Raw genomic sequence first — 17501 nt, forward strand, 5'->3', positions numbered from 1 at the left:
TAAAGAAAGTTCTTTGATTACAGAAGATTTATTTGTGGAATTACTGCCCCCTCCCTCACAGGTTCAAAAGCATGTCTCACAAAAACTGGACAAATTGGACAAACTGGTTTTATTTGTTTGTAAATATTCAGCTGTGTCCAGCTAAAACACATAACTTTAAATGCTTTGTCTTTCATACATTTGTGACTCTACTCCAAATTTGTTAATATTTACCTCTAAAACTGGAGTTTAAAAGGACACAAAAGCTTTCTCTTAAACTCTCAAAGTAAAAGAATAGCCAAATACACTGACACATTCTTTTACTAATTTACAAGGTAGATCAAATATCAACTAAACAAATAGCATCTGATTGGTTAGAAGGTGACATACAAAATGAAACCCAGGACAGAATGGTCTTTAGCTTGCAAGTACAAGCAGCACTACATTTACAGCATCCAATATTCATCAAGACATGGCTCAGTCTTACAGAGGAGTTAGTAAGGTATATATTTTTTATTATATTATAATACTGTTGTGTGCTAAGGGTCTGATTTTTATTTTAATGATATATGAACTTTTTATCTTAATTTTGTGTTAAACTCTCGAAGCACACTGTGTTTGTTTCAGCTTTTTGTGACTAGAACTGTGAATTTGTATTTAGTCATCTATAGAAAGTGCCTATATCTTATATGACATAATTAATGATATTTACAAGAGTTCAAAATGGTTTCCTGGAGTAGTGGAGTAGAAATGTCATTCACATGATATAAGACAGAAGAAAATCAAATAAATAAATAATATAAATTGTACAAAGCAATGATACACTAAAGGGACATTGAACACAAACCATTTTACCATCTGTATGTGACAGTAATCTTCAAACGTGTTAAAGGGACAGTATGCACCAATTTTCATATAATTGCATGTAATAAACACTACTATAAAGAAGAATATGCACAGATACTGATATAAAAATCCAGTATAAAACCTTTTAAAAACTTACGTAGAGGCTCCCAGTTCAGCATTGTTGAAAAGGTTAGACTGGAAAGGAAAAATCAGCAGATCCTCCCCCTTCCTCTGCATATGAAAATACCCTTTACACAAACAGGAGCAAGCTGGAGAAGGTATACAACAGTTTACTTCTAAAACTTTGGGGCTTGGTTAGGACTCTGAAAATCAGCACAATGTTGTTTTAAAATAAGCAAAACTATACATTTAAAAAAAAACACACACACTGTGGGCTAAATAAATGGATCATCTACAAAACATTTATGCAAAGAAAAATCTAGTGTACAATGTCCCTTTAACAGTATGTTTTGAATGGAAAATTTACAAATTGGAAGTAAGGTACCATTGTTTTCTGTTAGTATTGTAGTTGGACTGCCTGACTGATAACAAGACATTGTCTACTAGACATGGGCATATATTAGGCATTCATTATCTGATAGTAAATGGAACACCGAATATGGCTGAAGTCTGAGGAATACGGCTCTTTCTGCCATTTATTAGGAAAGAAGTGCAACACATGAATATCTTGTGACGTCATGGGGGTGTCTGATTTCATTTTTGTTTTTTTCAGCCTAGTGTGTATGTCGTTTGTTTGTATGTGTGAATGATTGGGGCCCCTATTTATTTTTAAATTGGTTATGTCAATGATTTAGACATATTCCTTGAGTATAACAAATATATTCTGGTCTATAGTGCTGGGATTGGTTGGATTTTTTACATGAATATCTATGCACATCCGCATTGTTGTGTTGTCTTTTGGGGCTGAGAAACGCGTCACATAATAAATCCATTTGATTTTAGCATACAGGTTACTGTTTTTATCATACAACAGGAGTTTTACTTGCATTTATTCCAGATCCTTTGCCAGAAGTCTTAGCAGCACGAGTGGTATAGCCAGCACCGCATTTTACAAACCATACATCCTGAGTGATCTGAGGGCTTTTTAGCTAACTGGGATCTCGCATCAGCTGTACACATGTCAGCCTGCTTATTTGCATTTTCCGTAAACAGTGCCAACATATTTGGGATTTTTTATAAATACTCAATCATTTCCTTAAAGTGGTATGAGATTACGATATGTGGCGCCCCTTTTTTATGTTCTGTTGCCCTTCTATCCTAATAAATCTGGTGGTGAAAATAGCCGACTGCCTCAGTCCACAGGCATATTCAGCATTCATTTCCCTAATCAATAACAAATACAGAATATATACATGTGCTTACTTTTTGCTAACAAGACCTTCACTACTAGATCTGCTCGACAACAGAAACCCACTCATAACAGACTGACTAAAATCTAGATTCAACAAGATCCGCCACATGAGTACACATGTATTTTATTATAATATGTGTCCAGGTGTGTCATGTCTTATGCATATTTTGTTGCTTATCCAAAAATAAATACGACAGATAATCACTATCTGCTTTTCACATGTATAACACATATTATAGACTACGCACATTATAGCCCATATAAACATATAACTATTAAAAACAGAAACAATAATAGATTTCCTAAAAATGACCAGGATACCCTGGTAGCACAGTACCCTCTTTCTTTTTTTCCCTTACATAGGGCACTTTTGAGTAGATACCACCGTGTTTGCCAACCACCAAAAGTCCCTAAAGCACATATTTTCCGTTATGATTTTTCCTGAGGCTGCAAAAACTAGTGCAGAGTGCAACATATGACCTGTGAGCTGGCAATTGGCAAGCCCTGCTCTAGACAAACTGAAAAATATACTATGAGTAGGGTGACCATATTGCCGCTTTAAAAAGGGACACATGAAAAATACATATGTCAGGGTTCTTATACAAAACATTTCTTTAAAAAGCCCTGAAAACAGCCCTGACATATATATTTTTCAAGTGTCTCTTTTTAAAGCGGCAATATGGTCACCCTAACTATGAGTGAAAACCAGGTAAAAACAGTTTGTATCTTTGCACGAAAACCGCATAAAAGTTTCTATTTTTGTTAGAACACTATTTAAAATTATATGTATTTAAAAACACTTTTTTTGTATGTAAAAAATGAATATGTGAAGTTACTCCTTTTTTTACAGTTACTGTGGTCTCTGTGGGCCTTGATAAACTGGTGCCATGAATCAACTGTAGATTATATTTTTGTGTGTGCTGCCTCGGTTCGCCCCATTGCGAGCAGAGGGAGAATCTTTGATATATGATTAGGAGTGGATTTACGTGGCCAAACATTTTGTGTGCATTTTCTACAGCAACTCAACACAATAACGCTGTGTTAGGAGTGTAAAATTGCAAACCCATGTTGCTCCCTGCCACAATTAAATGACCATTATAATCAACAAATGCATAATAGCAATAGCACTAAATTTTAAATTAGTATTTTTTTTTCTGACACATTTCAAAATTGCTTAGATTTTCTTTTCCTTTGTATCATGTGAGAAAAAAAAGGGTTAAAGGTTAAAAATGAAAACGCTGACCAGCCTATCGCTTTTGCTTCAAGGGCACTGACCCTTACTGAGCAAAACTATGTACAAATCGAAAAGGAATGTCTGAGTGTTGTGTTTGCCTGCCAGCTTTTTCATCACTACCTCTATGGTCGTGACGAGATCACGGCAGAAACTGACCATAAGCCTTTGATATCTTTTTTCAAGAAACCACTTTTGTGTGCACCAAAATGTATACAGAGCATGTTGCTCACTTTACAAAAGTATTGCCTAAATGTTGTCTATAAACCTGGACCTGAAATGTACATTAGTGACACTCTTAGCAGAGCTACAGTAGCAAGTGGTACACCTGAGAGTGCGTAACACATAGTTTGCAATGTTCAACAGGACCTTGATGTCCTGTCGCAGATTAATCATTCAGACTATTTAAACGTCACAGACCAACAATTGCTTCAGATAAGACAGCACACAGAAATTGACGAGAGTTTGCAAACACTTAATTATGTTGTTCTGAATGGTTGGCCAGATTCAAAGGCAGAGTTGCCATTAATTGTAAGAGAATACTGGACTTTCTGAGATGAAATCGGCATTCAGGATGGTGTACTGTACAAGGGGTCAAGGGTCATCATTCCTAAATCATTAAGATCGGAGATGCTGGCGTGTATTCATGCCAGTCACATTGGTGGAGAAGCATGCTATAGGCAGGCACGAGATACCCTATATTGGCCCAACATGCAAAATGAGATTAAAAACTTTGTTAGCCGTTGTTCAGCATGCAATGAATATGCCCAGGCACAACAGAAAGAACCCATGATGTCAAATGTGCTGCCCACACGGCCTTGGCAAATTGTAAGCATGGATTTACTGAATTATGCTGGGCAAGATTTTCTACTAATCGTTGATCACTATTCTGACTTTTGGGAGATTGAGCTCATTCCTGACTTGTCTGCTGAAACTACAATCAAGCATTGTAAAGCACAGTTTGCACGCCATAAACAGACAGACAGGGTAATCTCAGGTAATGGACCTCAGTTTGCATGTGAGCAATTCAGATGGTTCTCTACAGATTGGGGGTTTGAGCATCTTACCTCTTCTCCAAGGCACCCTCAAGCTAATGGCAAAGCAGAATCAGCTGTAAAGATAGTAAAGAATCTTTGCAAAAAGGCCAAGTATGAAGGTAATGACCCATGGAAAGCCATTCTACATTGGAGGAACACCCCAACTGAAGGCATGGACAGCAGTCCTGCACAGCGCTTGATGTCAAGGAGGCTGAAGACTTCATTGCCAGTGGCAAATCAATTACTTGAACCTTGTGTGGTAACAGGGGTACTGGAGAAACTGCGATGGAGGAAACAGATCTCCAAACTGACATATGATGTGTCTGCCAAAGACTTACCTAAACTAAGCATTGGAGAGCCAATCCGTATGAAGCCACTGCCTGGTGACAGGACTGGTCGCTGGAGACTGGGTTCCTGTGTTCAGAGGGTTGCTCCTCGCTCATATCTTGTGGATGTGGAAGGTAGTCTCTACCGCCGCAACCGAGTGGACCTGCGAGTGGCAGAACATCTCACCACACAAGCCTATAAGCATCCTGCACTTGAGCTTCCCGGGGCTCTCAATGCACCTAGTCCTACTGGACCACATGAGCAAGGCAGATACAATACTGCTGTCATATCAAAAGGATACAATAAGGATGACATAATGCAGTCTATTATGCCAGCAAGTTCTTCCGTGCCAAACACACCAACCAGGAAAGAGGGCCGCTCCTTATCAACACCTTCTGGAGCTGAACAGTTTCCCTCAGGCAAAATCCCTGTGGCCTTGCGTAGCGGTCAAGTTTCAAGACCACCAGATAGACTCAATCTGTAGTGTATCTACCAGTAATGCAGTATGTTATGTTTAAGACTGTTTAGGATCTGTTTTAGGTAAATTGTTAGAAAATTTTGGATTGAATGTAAAAAGGGGAAACGTTAGGGAGTTATTATGCAAATACTGTGACTCTGTTTATGGTAATATTGCATTGCCTTATACTTCCTGTTTCCTGTTTCTACCTCTGACCTGGATGTAGTTCTATAGTTCAACATGATTCCTACCACTAACAGCTTGTAGTGTCTTCATTTATATACATGAAACACAAGGGACAGACAATAACACAATGGAGAGAGGGTTACAAAGCTGCAAAACGTATATTCGCCCACATGTCATCTCTGTGCAAATATGGTAGTGTTAGATATAGTTTCAGTCCCTGTTAGAAATCTATGTATTCAAATATGTATATGTTATAAATGGTTAATAGAATTTGCAAGAAATGGTGTGTTAATTTCAAATTGGTGATTGCTACAAACCCTGAATGAACAATTTAAGTAAATCAGTTCAGTTGTTGAGTTTTTTTAATTGTCCAAAAAATAATTTGTAGAATCTAAAAGAAGGTATTTTAGTATATATTATTATTATTATTTTAATGTAAACAGAGCTGTACTGAGGAGCCGTATATTTGGTCCTAATTTTCATGATTCATATAGAACAGTGTTTCTGAACTCCAGTCCTCAGGACAGGACAGATATTCATTATATCTTAACTAGAGCACAGGTGAAATAATCGACTGATCAGTAACCATGGTTACTAACCTGCTCTCACCCTTCAGATTACTGTTTCACATGTGCTTTAGTTTAAATATAATGAACTAGTCCTAAAGCCTGTGTACATGGGCCAATTTTTTTTAAATACCGCAGTTCCAACCCTTGCTCCCTCTCTCTTCCCCCTCTCTTTTGCTCTCTCTCTCTCTCCCCTCTCTTTTGAGCTCTCGCTCACCCCCCTCTTTTGCACTCTCTCCCCCCTCTCTTTTGTGCTCTCTCTCTCCCTCTTTCGCGCTCTCTCTCCCCCTTCTCTTTTGTGCTCTCTCTCCCCCCTCTTTTGCGCTTTCTCTCTCCCCCCTCTCTTTTGGGCTCTCTCTCTCCCCCTCTTTTGCGCTCTCTCTCTCCCCCCTCTCTTTTGAGCTCTCTCTCTCCCTCTTTTGCGCTCTCTCTCTCCCCTCTTTTGCGCTCTCTCTCCCCCTCTTTTGTGCTCTCTCTCTCTCCCACTTTGCGCTCTCTCTCCCCCTCTTTTGCGCTCTCCCCCCTCTTTTGCTCTCTCTCTCTCCCCCTCTTTTGCTCTCTTCCCCTCTTTAGCTCTCTCTCTTTCCCCTCTTTTGCTCTCTCTCTTTCACTCTCTCTCTCTCCCCCTCTCTTTTGCTCTCTCTCCCCTCTCTTTTGCTCTCTCTCCCCCCCTCTTTTGCTCTCTCTCTCTCCCCTCTTTTGCTCTCTCTCTCTCCCCTCTTTTGCTCTCTCTCTCCCTCCTCTTTTGCTCTCTCTCTCCCTCTCTGTTGGTCCCCCTCCTCTCTTTTGCTCTCTCTCCCCTCCTTTGCTCTCTCTCCCCTCTCGTTTGCTCTTTCCCAGTCTCTTTTGCTTGCTTTCTCTCTTTCCCCCCTCTCTTTTGCTCTTTCGCTCCTCTCTTTTGGTCTCTCCCCCTCTCTTTTGGTCTCTCTCTCTTCCCCTCCTCTCTCCCCTCTGTTTTGCTCTCCCCTCTGTTTTTCTCTCTCACTTGACCATGCCACTGCCAACACTGCTGCTCCCGCCGGCCACGCCCCTTCATGCACTCTGACGTTGACCACGCCCCCTCACCATGCCTGTTGGCCACGCCCCCATCATGGCACACCCGGCCATGCCCCCATCACGGCACATCCGGCCACGCCCCCACCAGGCAGCTTCCACAGTGCGCACACTCCTCTGCTGCTCAAGGCCAGGTATGTTTGTCCTTGTGCAGTCTCTACTGCACATGACTGCATCTGACAAACATACCTGGCCTTTTATTATATAGGATATCTGGCCTGTTAAGGGTTCTGAGGACTGGAGTTGAGAAACACTGATATAGAACATGCAGTTTTAAGAGACTTTTCAATTTATTTCCATTATCAAATTGTGCAAAGTCTTTTTATATGCACAATTACTGAGGTGTCAGTTCCTGCTGATCATGTGCAAGAGTTTACAGTGTATATGAGTCTGTGATTGGCTAATGACTGTCACATGATATGGCTGGGGAGGAGGCAAATGATGAAATTTCTCAGAAACAAATCTACTGCTAAGTGCTATTGCATTGTCCTTTTATGATGCATTTGTTTATCATGCAATTATACTGTATTTAATGGTAATTTAAATGCTTGTATATATTATCTATATTAAAATTAACTGTATTGCCCTTTTAAACTATGGCTGTACTACCATAAGCCATAATACTGAATGCTGATTGGTCTTTTGCTTTTAAATCTTATTGTGATAGAACCTGCTGTTTTCCTGGAGTGAAAAAGTACTAAATAGAGTTAAAGGGACATTGTACTGTACAAAATTTCCCTTTAATATGTTCCTAAGGATCCATTTTATGTGCTGGTGTGTATTAACCTTTAATAACAGTGACATACTGTGTCTCCTGGTGCAAGGGGCTTTCAGCGACTGCCTGAGGCACGCAGCAATAGCACAGTCTCACCGCTGTTGGTGACATCCACATTATTTCACCCCTAAAAGAGCAACAGACAACTAATGTACAGGCTATGTCAGTGTGATTAAGGAGATAAACTGTTACTCATAGCTCCCTTATTGTTATTTTATCATTAAAATAGCAGTTTTTATCTGGTTGAAATCATCACTTATACTTAAAAATGAAATACTGCAGTATGGGCTATAGAAAAGATATACAATGGAAAGGCAGCAGCAGAAAAAAACTTCCTGAGGGACAGAGTAAGCTCAGCTCATTTGAAAGGGTGTCCCTTCAGCTAATTTTAATACAATTGACACATCAGCTGCTTACCTGAATATGTTGTCCTTTTTAAACTATGTATGGTATTATATAATTTAACCAACTTACATTGGTAAATAAAGACAAGAATTCAATAGTGTCATTGCATGTTACCTAAACCAGAAATACTTGTTTATACTGAGCGTGAGCATATATAAAGATGCTAGTAATTTGTTTCATCTCATTCTTCTCATTCTATAGCAGGATGGTGAGTATCATGTCATATACTGCTTTCATGTATATTGCACTATCTTATGTTAACTGAAATGAAAATTATGTTTAATCCAACCAAAAAGGACCTGGGTTACCATTCCTCTAAATTATATCTTCATAAACTATATTAAAGCAGCATAACTTGCATTAAAATCATGTCTCTCATCAGAGATAAATATTCCACTTTAGTCAAATGTTTTATCTTGTAATTAAGTGATTTAAGTTTTAATGGTTCTGATGTTGCTTTTGTACGGATTACTAAATTATGACACCATTTGGTTTGACGAAAAATTCATAATTTTTCATATTCATATGCTAATTTCTTAGACCTTGAAGGCCGCCTCTTTTCAGAATGCATTTTAACAGTTTTTCACCACTAGAGGGTGTTAGTCCATGTGTTTCATATAGATAACACTGTGCTCATGCACGTGAAGTTACCTGGGAGCCAGCACTGATTGGCTAAACTGCAAGTCTGTCAAAAGAACTGAAATAAAGGGGCAGTCTGCAGAGGCTTAGATACAAGATAATCACAGAGGTAAAAAGTATATAAATATAACTGTGTTGGTTATGCAAAACTGGGGAATGGGGAATAAAGGAATTATCTATCTTTTTAAACAATAAAAATTCTGGTGTAGACTGTCCCTTTAATTATGTTGTTGAAAAGCAGGTTTGTAGACTCAGCAGTGTGTCTAGAACACTATATGGCAGTTTTGCAAGAATGCTTTTAACAATGCTGTATCTGAATCATGAAAGTTTAATTTTGACCAGACTTCCTTTAATAAAAAAAAAAAAGCATAGTGCTTGATAACATTTAATAGCAATTTTGGTCTGTTTTCTAAATTATAAACAGTAACACTAAATTTTGGATATTTTATTTTATGCAGATCGTTTACAACGCAGCAAATAATTTCTGATGCGTAAATAAAAAATAATTGTCTTGAATGTCCGTTTAAGAAATTATAATTAATAGGGGATCTTAAGGGACAATTAAAGCAAAATATTACTCCCTACAAAATATTTATAAATTAATCAATCAAACTCCCCTATTTTAATGGAAATAAAAGCAAAATATTACTCCCTACAAAATATTTATAAATTAATTAATCAATCAAACTCCCCTATTTTAATGGAAATAAAAGCAAAATATTACTCCCTATAAAATATTTATAAATTAATTAATCAATCAAACTCCCCTATTTTGAGGGAAATAAAAGCAAAATATTACTCCCTATAAAATATTTATAAATTAATTAATCAATCAAACTCCCCTATTTTAATGGAAATAAAAGCAAAATATTACTCCCTATAAAATATTTATAAATTAATTAATCAATCAAACTCCCCTATTTTGAGGGAAATAAAAGCAAAATATTACTCCCTATAAAATATTTATAAATTAATTAATCAATCAAACTCCCCTATTTTAATGGAAATAAAAGCAAAATATTACTCCCTATAAAATATTTATAAATTAATTAATCAATCAAACTCCCCTATTTTGAGGGAAATAAAAGCAAAATACTACTCCCTATAAAATATTTATAAATTAATTAATCAATCAAACTCCCCTATTTTGAGGGAAATAAAAGTAAATAATGCTCTCTATGAAGGGCTAGATTACAAGTGGCGCGTTGACTGTGGTGTGCAATTGAAAAGGGGTTTATCGTGGCTCTTTGCGCACGACGGAAGTAGCGCGCGTATTACAGGTCGAAAGTTAGCGTGTTCGCTTGAGCATAATTAAATTTAAGGCGCATCGGGTGGCACAACTTCAGAGTTCTGGTTAACTGTTAAGCTAGACTAAAAAGTTGCACAAAACACATCAAAATTATATTTAATAGTACAGTTATACACATAATAGCACTATCTAATAAACAATATTTTAAAAAAATTGCAATAAAAAGTTATAAGGGCTCAAAGATATGAGGTCTCAAGTGTTACAGAAAAATAGGCATGCAATGGGCTTTAGCATGTATAAATAGGTATATGTATGTAAATATATATATATATATACCGGTATATATATATATATATATATATATATATGTGTGTGTGTGTGTGTGTGTGTGTGTGTGTGTGTACAGTCGTATTTATGTATTTATGTGTGTATATATGTATTTACAGACCTATATACACAAATAAATACATATGTATACATATATAGACATATATAAGTGCATTGGAGCCCTTTGCGGTCAAGTAGCTGAAAACATGTAAAATCATATTTATGCAATATTCATATTTAATAAAGTGTTTAACTATGTATTTACTGTAAAAAAAAACTCACATTCCAATGTTCTTCACATAGGGGAATATATTCTAAGTATTTTTTAAATAGCTATTCCTATATATATATCTGTATATATCTATACCTACATAATCATAAATATAAATATGTATAGATATTTATATATATATTTATGAATATATAGAACATATTCTGTTATGTCAAGAACAATGGATTGTGAAATATTCAAATTTTATGTCAGGTTAGGGCACTTGGCTAAACCCAATCAGGTTTGCGTGCGAGTAAGGGTTTGTTTCTGTTTCTTCACTGTTCATGCGCCATTGAATACATTATTGCGGTTGGGACATTCTAAGTTTGGCTTTATGTACATATCGGGTTAGCACTCGTGCAAAAACTTTTTACTTTCAACTTGTAATATGTGCGCTACCCATCGCGTGCAAAAATCTTACTTCTAGTGAAGTAAATGCGTGAGCGATAAATATCGCTCCACTCGTAGTCTAGCCCAAAATGTCTTTTATGTGTAGTAAAAATAAAGCAAAAAACTTTGTAATGTATGATTATTTTCATTATTTTAATCCTGAAAATTGTACTATCAAGGCTATACTATACCCTGCACCGTGAAACTGTGAAAATGCTTTATTCTGTGCACAGTGATTGCTCATTTATATCTGTCACTAATTGGACACAGCCGGGTAGAGGAGATATACACACTCAAGAGGCTTTTCAAGGAATATGTCCCTGAACTACAAAATAATGGACATTCTGCAAACAAGTACATGTTAGAAGAAAAATAATGGATCAATTGATTCTATGAGGCCAATTTATCAAGCTCCGTATGGAGGGTGATGCCCCTGTTTCTGCGCGAGCCTTCACTCTTGCCGGAAACAGAAGTTATGATTATGAAGCAGCGGTCTAAATGCTCTGAGGCCACGGACAGAAATCAACCCGATTGAATACGCTACATCGTATCATGTCTGCTCGCACATTAATAAATATACCCCTATATTACTTGGAAGGATTCTAAACTGCTTTTCTATCAAATATTCTGTTCCAATCTAAGGGAATTGTTGTAGCTATTTTCTGTTATATGCTTTTCAATTATAACATAATCTACCCTTAAGTTATTCTGTGATATGTTTGTGGCTTATCTCTATATCTGCTTTGTCTCTATTTTTAGGATGCAAATGTTGAATTCGCCCATACAGGCTATGGAAAAAATGCAGTCAAGGTTTTGCGCATAAAGAGGGATGGAAAACAGCATTTTATTAAAGAAATAGAAGCTAATGTCCAACTTACCCTGAAATCTAAGAAAGATTATCTTGAAGGGGACAATTCTGACATTATCCCAACAGACACAATAAAGAACACAGTCTACGCCTTGTCAAAGCTTAAAGGGGTAAGTGTTCTCTCTATTATCTGGATAAAGTCATTAAAGGAGCTTTACACACTGGGAGATTTTTACTTTAGTAGTTCTTCTGTTTTCCTTTACTGACCTTAGCAGACAAGATAAGATAATACAACACATTTAAACATGTGTTATGCAGAGGAGATAAGATAAGATAGCATAGGTAATATGCAGAGGAATTAAGATGAAATAACATGCATTTAAAGGGCAGTTTACTCAAACATTTTCTCCCCTTTAATTTGTTCCCAATGATCCACTTTACCTGCTGGAGTGTATTAAATTGTTAACAAGTATTTCCATTACCCTTATATTGGCACTTAAAATCGTTTTAGCCTGTGGTATCCGCACCTATCCTGAACGTTTTTAGCCTTAAGGCCAAGCTGTGTTAACACAGCCAGCAGAATAAGTTACACTCCCAGTGGGGTACAGAAGAGATAAGGTAATACAATGTTAATTTTCCATTGTTCTCTCCAAGTATTGGTGATTGGTTTACGGACAGAAAAAAGCATGTATATGTACACAATGTGATAAATGTTATGAGATTTGATTATACCTGCAAGCTCAACCCATGTTATTAGGCTGTGGCTTAAAACACAAAACCAGCTAATTTATATACACAAATAAACCTTAAAAAGCAAAAAAAGCAAATTTCAGCTGGTAAAAAAAGTAGTTGGAAGCACATTAAGGGAAAAACAATTTTATAGTATTACTGTCCCTTTAAATATAGGTAAACCTTAGTTACAAAATGGTGACGCTTTTTACTTTATGGAAACTAAAACTTTACACAGTTAATATGTGTGTTGATCATAAAATTGAGCTTATTTTTATTAGATAAAGATTTCAGAAGGTTGACTGTTTTTTTCTAGTGATCACAATCTTAAAACACTTCTGCTGTTAATACCCGTGAAGCTCTAAATTTTACCCCCAAAAAAACAATATAAAATAGTTATCTTCATGGTTAAAGGGACAGTCTAGTCAAAATAAACTTTCATGATTCAGATAGGGCATGACATTTTTAACAACGTTCTAATTTACTTTTATCATCAAATTTGCTTTGTTCTCTTGGTATTCTTTGTTAAAAGCTAAACCTAGGTAGGCTCATATGCTAATTTCTAAGCCCTTGAAGGCTGCCTCTTGTCTCAATGCATTTTTGACAGTTTTTCACAGCTAGACAGCGGTAGTTCATGTGTGACATAGATAACATTGTTCTCACGCACGTGAAGTAACCTAAGAGTCAGCACTGATTGGCTAAAATGCAAGTCTGTCAAAAGAACTGAAATAAGGGGACAGTCTGCAGAGGCTTAGAGACAAGGTAATCACAGAGGTAAAAATGATATTAATATAACCGTTTTGGCTGTGCAAAACTACGGAATGGGTAATAAAGGATTATCTATCTTTTTAAACAATAAAAATTCTGGAGTAGACCGTCCCTTTGATCTGTAATCCAAAACCAAATGTGAATGATTAAGGACTGTCGTAATAGGGGTGCATCACAGGTTTATGGCATTATCGGTATAGTTGATATGCGTTTGTTAGGTTACTGACTTTTGCTTTTTAAATTTTTAGTAAAAAATGTTTATTCTTAATTTTTTCGTTTTATTTATTAGCATTTGTAACTGGTCTGTGAGTGACACTGCTACCTAATGTCATCCAATATGGAGGTGTGTATAGGGGGGATAACTTGAGTGTATTTTGCCCATACAAAAATCTAATGTTTATCACGTTGTTTTAACCCTTTAAGGACACAGCTTTCAGTTTGCTCAATTGTTTTATGACGGAAAAATTCCGTCATATGTCCTTAAGAGGTTAAATGTGGAATTGGATAAGTGAAAATGGCCTAATAAATGTGTTTGGCTAATTATATTCCACATTCTTAACAAACAGGACTTGCATGTGTTAAAACAGATTTCACTGAAACAAGAATGAAAAAAGTGCTGGCAATAATCAATGAAAATGTCTGTCATAACATTTACATAAAAAGGCTTCATATGCAGCCATTAAAGGGATATAAAACCCACATTTTTTTTCTTCATGATTCATATACAGAATGCAATTTTAAAGAACTTTTCAATATACTTCTATTATCAAATTGTCTCAGTTTTCTCAGTATCCTTGGTTGAAAAGCAGAAATGTAAGAGAAAAGCGTGCATGTGTCTGCAGCACTATATATCAGCAATAATGCTATACATTAGCAAGAGCACTAGATGGCAGCACTGTTTCCTGTCATGCAGTGCTTCTGAAACGTGCGCGCTACCTATCTAGATATCTCTTCAACAAAGAATAACATGAGAATGAAACAAATTTGATCATAGAAGTAAATTACAAACTTTTCTTTACATTGTATTCTCTATCTGAATTATGAAAGAAAAATTTGGGTTTCATGTCCATTTAAAGGACCATTAAAACAGAAGAATTTAATTATTGACAATACACCATAAAAAGACAATGCAATAGCACTTACTTAAATCATTTAAAATAAGCAGTAGAATATTTTTGGGCAAATTTAAAAGTAAATCCAAATTTCCCTCGCCCTGTGTCATGTGACAACCATTAGCTAATCTCAGAATACATATATGTATATACTGTGTAGTTTTGAACATGCTCAGTAGAAGCTGAAGCCTCAGAGAGTGTGCATATACAAAACATGGAACTATATAGGAAAGTTGGTTTTAAATGGCATGCTCTATCAGAATAATGCAACCTTAATTTTGACTTAAGGACCCTTTACCATGACAATAATTATCAAACATTAGATTGAGCAACTCTCTGATTTTAAAACAAAATGGATCTGCATATTATTCTCAGGCTAATCTTTGTTTTGATTACACCACTGTATCTAACATTTATTTATGTCCCTTAAATTTTGTCATTGAAAAGGGCACTGTGCATTTAAAATAAATAAATGTTCATCTGACATTGTATATCGCCTGAATACCTTAATAAACTTTTTGTTTGGGGGAAAAAAAAGAAAAAATCTTGGATTTTTAAAATAAAAAAAAATAAAAAAAAATATTTTTTTTTCTTCAAATAAATGGTACATGCAAAACTTTTGGTATTAAAGGGACAGTCAACACCAGAATTTTTGTTGTTTAAAAAGAAAGATAATCCCTTTATTACCCAATCCCGAGTTTTGCATAACCAACACAGTAATAATAATACAGGTTTTACCTCTGTAATTACCTAGTATCTAAGCTTCTGCTGGCTGCCCCTTTATTTGAGTTCTTTTGACAGACTTGCATTTTAGCCAATCAGTGCTCACTCCTAGGTCACTTCACGTGCATGAGCTCAATGTTATCTATATGAAACACATGAACTAATGCCCTCTAGTGGTCAAAATGCATTCAGATTAGAGGCAGTCTTCAAAGTCTAAGAAATTAGCATATGAACCTCCTAGGTTTAGCTGTCAACTAAGAATACCAAGAGAACAAAGCAAAATTGGTGATAAAAGTAAATTGGGAAGTTTTTTAAAATTACATTCCCTATTTAAATCATGTAAGGTTTTTTGGATTTGACTGTCCCTTTAAAAGCTGTTGAAATTGAGAGCAATAAACAGAATCCTTTCTGTATCTGTAAGTACAAAACTTATACTGCTCTATTACTATTAAAGGGATACTAAACCCACATTTCCTTTCATGATTCAGCTAGAGCATGCAATTTTAAGCAACTTTCTAATTTACTCCTATTATCAATTTTTCTTAGTTCTCTTGCGATCTTTTTTTTTTTTTTAATTTCTTTTATTGGATATCCAAAACAAAACAGAGTATACGTATACATACAATGGTCAATACAAGCATAAATGTTGAAATTTTACATGTGAAAATTTTACATTGTAATGACTCATTTAACAAGAAGAAAAAAGGTTTGGATTCCTTTTAATAAATTTATCTGTAAAACAATAAAACAGACTGAAAAAACTAGAATGTAATCCTGACGAATTAATTATGTAGTGTGAGCGCGCATTACCCCCCAGAGAGCCCATATAGTTTAATAACTATTGGTGACCTATAAGACTCCTTATAACTAACCTCTTCTTTGTCTGCCCCTTAGCCTCCCCTTTCTGGTTATACTTCCTCTGTGGTTCCAATACCATATCTCAGTGTCAACCCTTGAATCTGTGTTCTACGTAACCCTCCCACATCTCCTTCAGCTGAGCATATACCTCCATGCATTTTATTCGCATGTAGTGATATTCTTCCATTTTTAAAATGTCATTACACTTATGTATCCATTGTGTTAAGTCTGGGACATTTCTCGATTTCCATTTCTGGGCTATTAGGTTTTTCATGCTGTTACTTAAAATACACAACATTTTTCTTTGTGCTGTCGTAAAGTTTTTAGGTGTACATAAGAATAACCATATTTTAGGGTCTGGTGGAATCGTTTTTTCCAGTATCTTGGAGGCTTCGGTGGCTATACTTTCCCATATTGGTGATATACTATTACAAGACCACCATAAATGTGACATTGTACCCCTCTCCATTTCACAGCGCCAACAAGTGTTGGTTCTTGTATGAAATAGCTTTTGAATCCTGACAGGTGTCATATACCACCTGTGAAGTATTTTGAGATTTAATTCTGTTAATTTGGCTGACACTGATGACTTAGCTATATTGTGGAAGACTCTCTTAGCCTCACCTTGGTTAATATCAAGACCTAGTTCGTTATTCCATCTCTCCAAGTAATATGGGTTATGGCCCCAAGGTTGTATCTGCAAGATTTTGTATAATATGGAAAGGGAATGGCCTATTGGTTTTGACGATGTGCACATGTTTTCGAATTGAGTTAGGGGTCTAATTAGGTTTCTCCTATCGCTGTGTTTAGAGATAAAGGAGATACATTGCTGATGAAAAAGCCAGTCCCTAAACATCTGAAGGCCCTCCTCTACCAGTTTATCCCTTGTGTAAAATGCCTGTTCATTGCCTAGTTGGCGTACCTGCAGTGTTCTGCTTGTCATACTAGTTCTGTAGCGGGAGCAGCGAGACCCGGGTGTAAAGTCTTCATTTTCACTAAGAGGGGTCAAAGGGGAGTGTCTAGAAGACACATGTGGGAATCTTAATAAGATATTACTCCAAATTTTAAAGGTCTCAGAGGTCAATGTGTGTAGCTGATGGTCCCCATTTGTACCGCCCAGGCCAGCCCAACATTGGGATCCCAAATGGTTAAAGCTTGACATTTCATGTTCCAGCTGTACCCAGGCCTTATTTTGAAAATTATAGTGCCATTCTAGTATTCGTTGTAGAAAGATTGCATATCTGTATTTCACCAAGTCGGGCACTCCCAGCCCGCCATTCAGTAAAGGTGTACACATAATATTTTTGTTTATTCTGGCCGCTTTCTTGTCCCAAACAAAGTCTAGGATTTTTGACTGCAGGGATGAAAGAAAATTGGTTGGAAGTGGGATAGG

At 36.3% G+C, this 17501-nt stretch overlaps 1 protein-coding gene across 1 annotated transcript in view; it reads left to right on the forward strand.

Moving 5' to 3' along the window:
- The first annotated feature begins 372 nt into the window (after positions 1-372).
- The window catches only part of LOC128640866 (uricase), a 66768-nt gene continuing 49639 nt past the window's right edge, over positions 373-17501 (forward strand). Inside the window, exons 1-2 of the mRNA XM_053693310.1 lie at positions 373-481; positions 11870-12088. Coding sequence (XP_053549285.1) covers positions 452-481; positions 11870-12088 — 249 coding nt within the window. The 5' untranslated portion in view covers positions 373-451. The remainder of the gene's footprint in view (positions 482-11869; positions 12089-17501) is intronic.

The sequence above is a fragment of the Bombina bombina genome, chromosome 10 (assembly GCF_027579735.1).
Source record: "Bombina bombina isolate aBomBom1 chromosome 10, aBomBom1.pri, whole genome shotgun sequence".
Taxonomy (NCBI): Eukaryota; Metazoa; Chordata; class Amphibia; order Anura; family Bombinatoridae; genus Bombina; species Bombina bombina.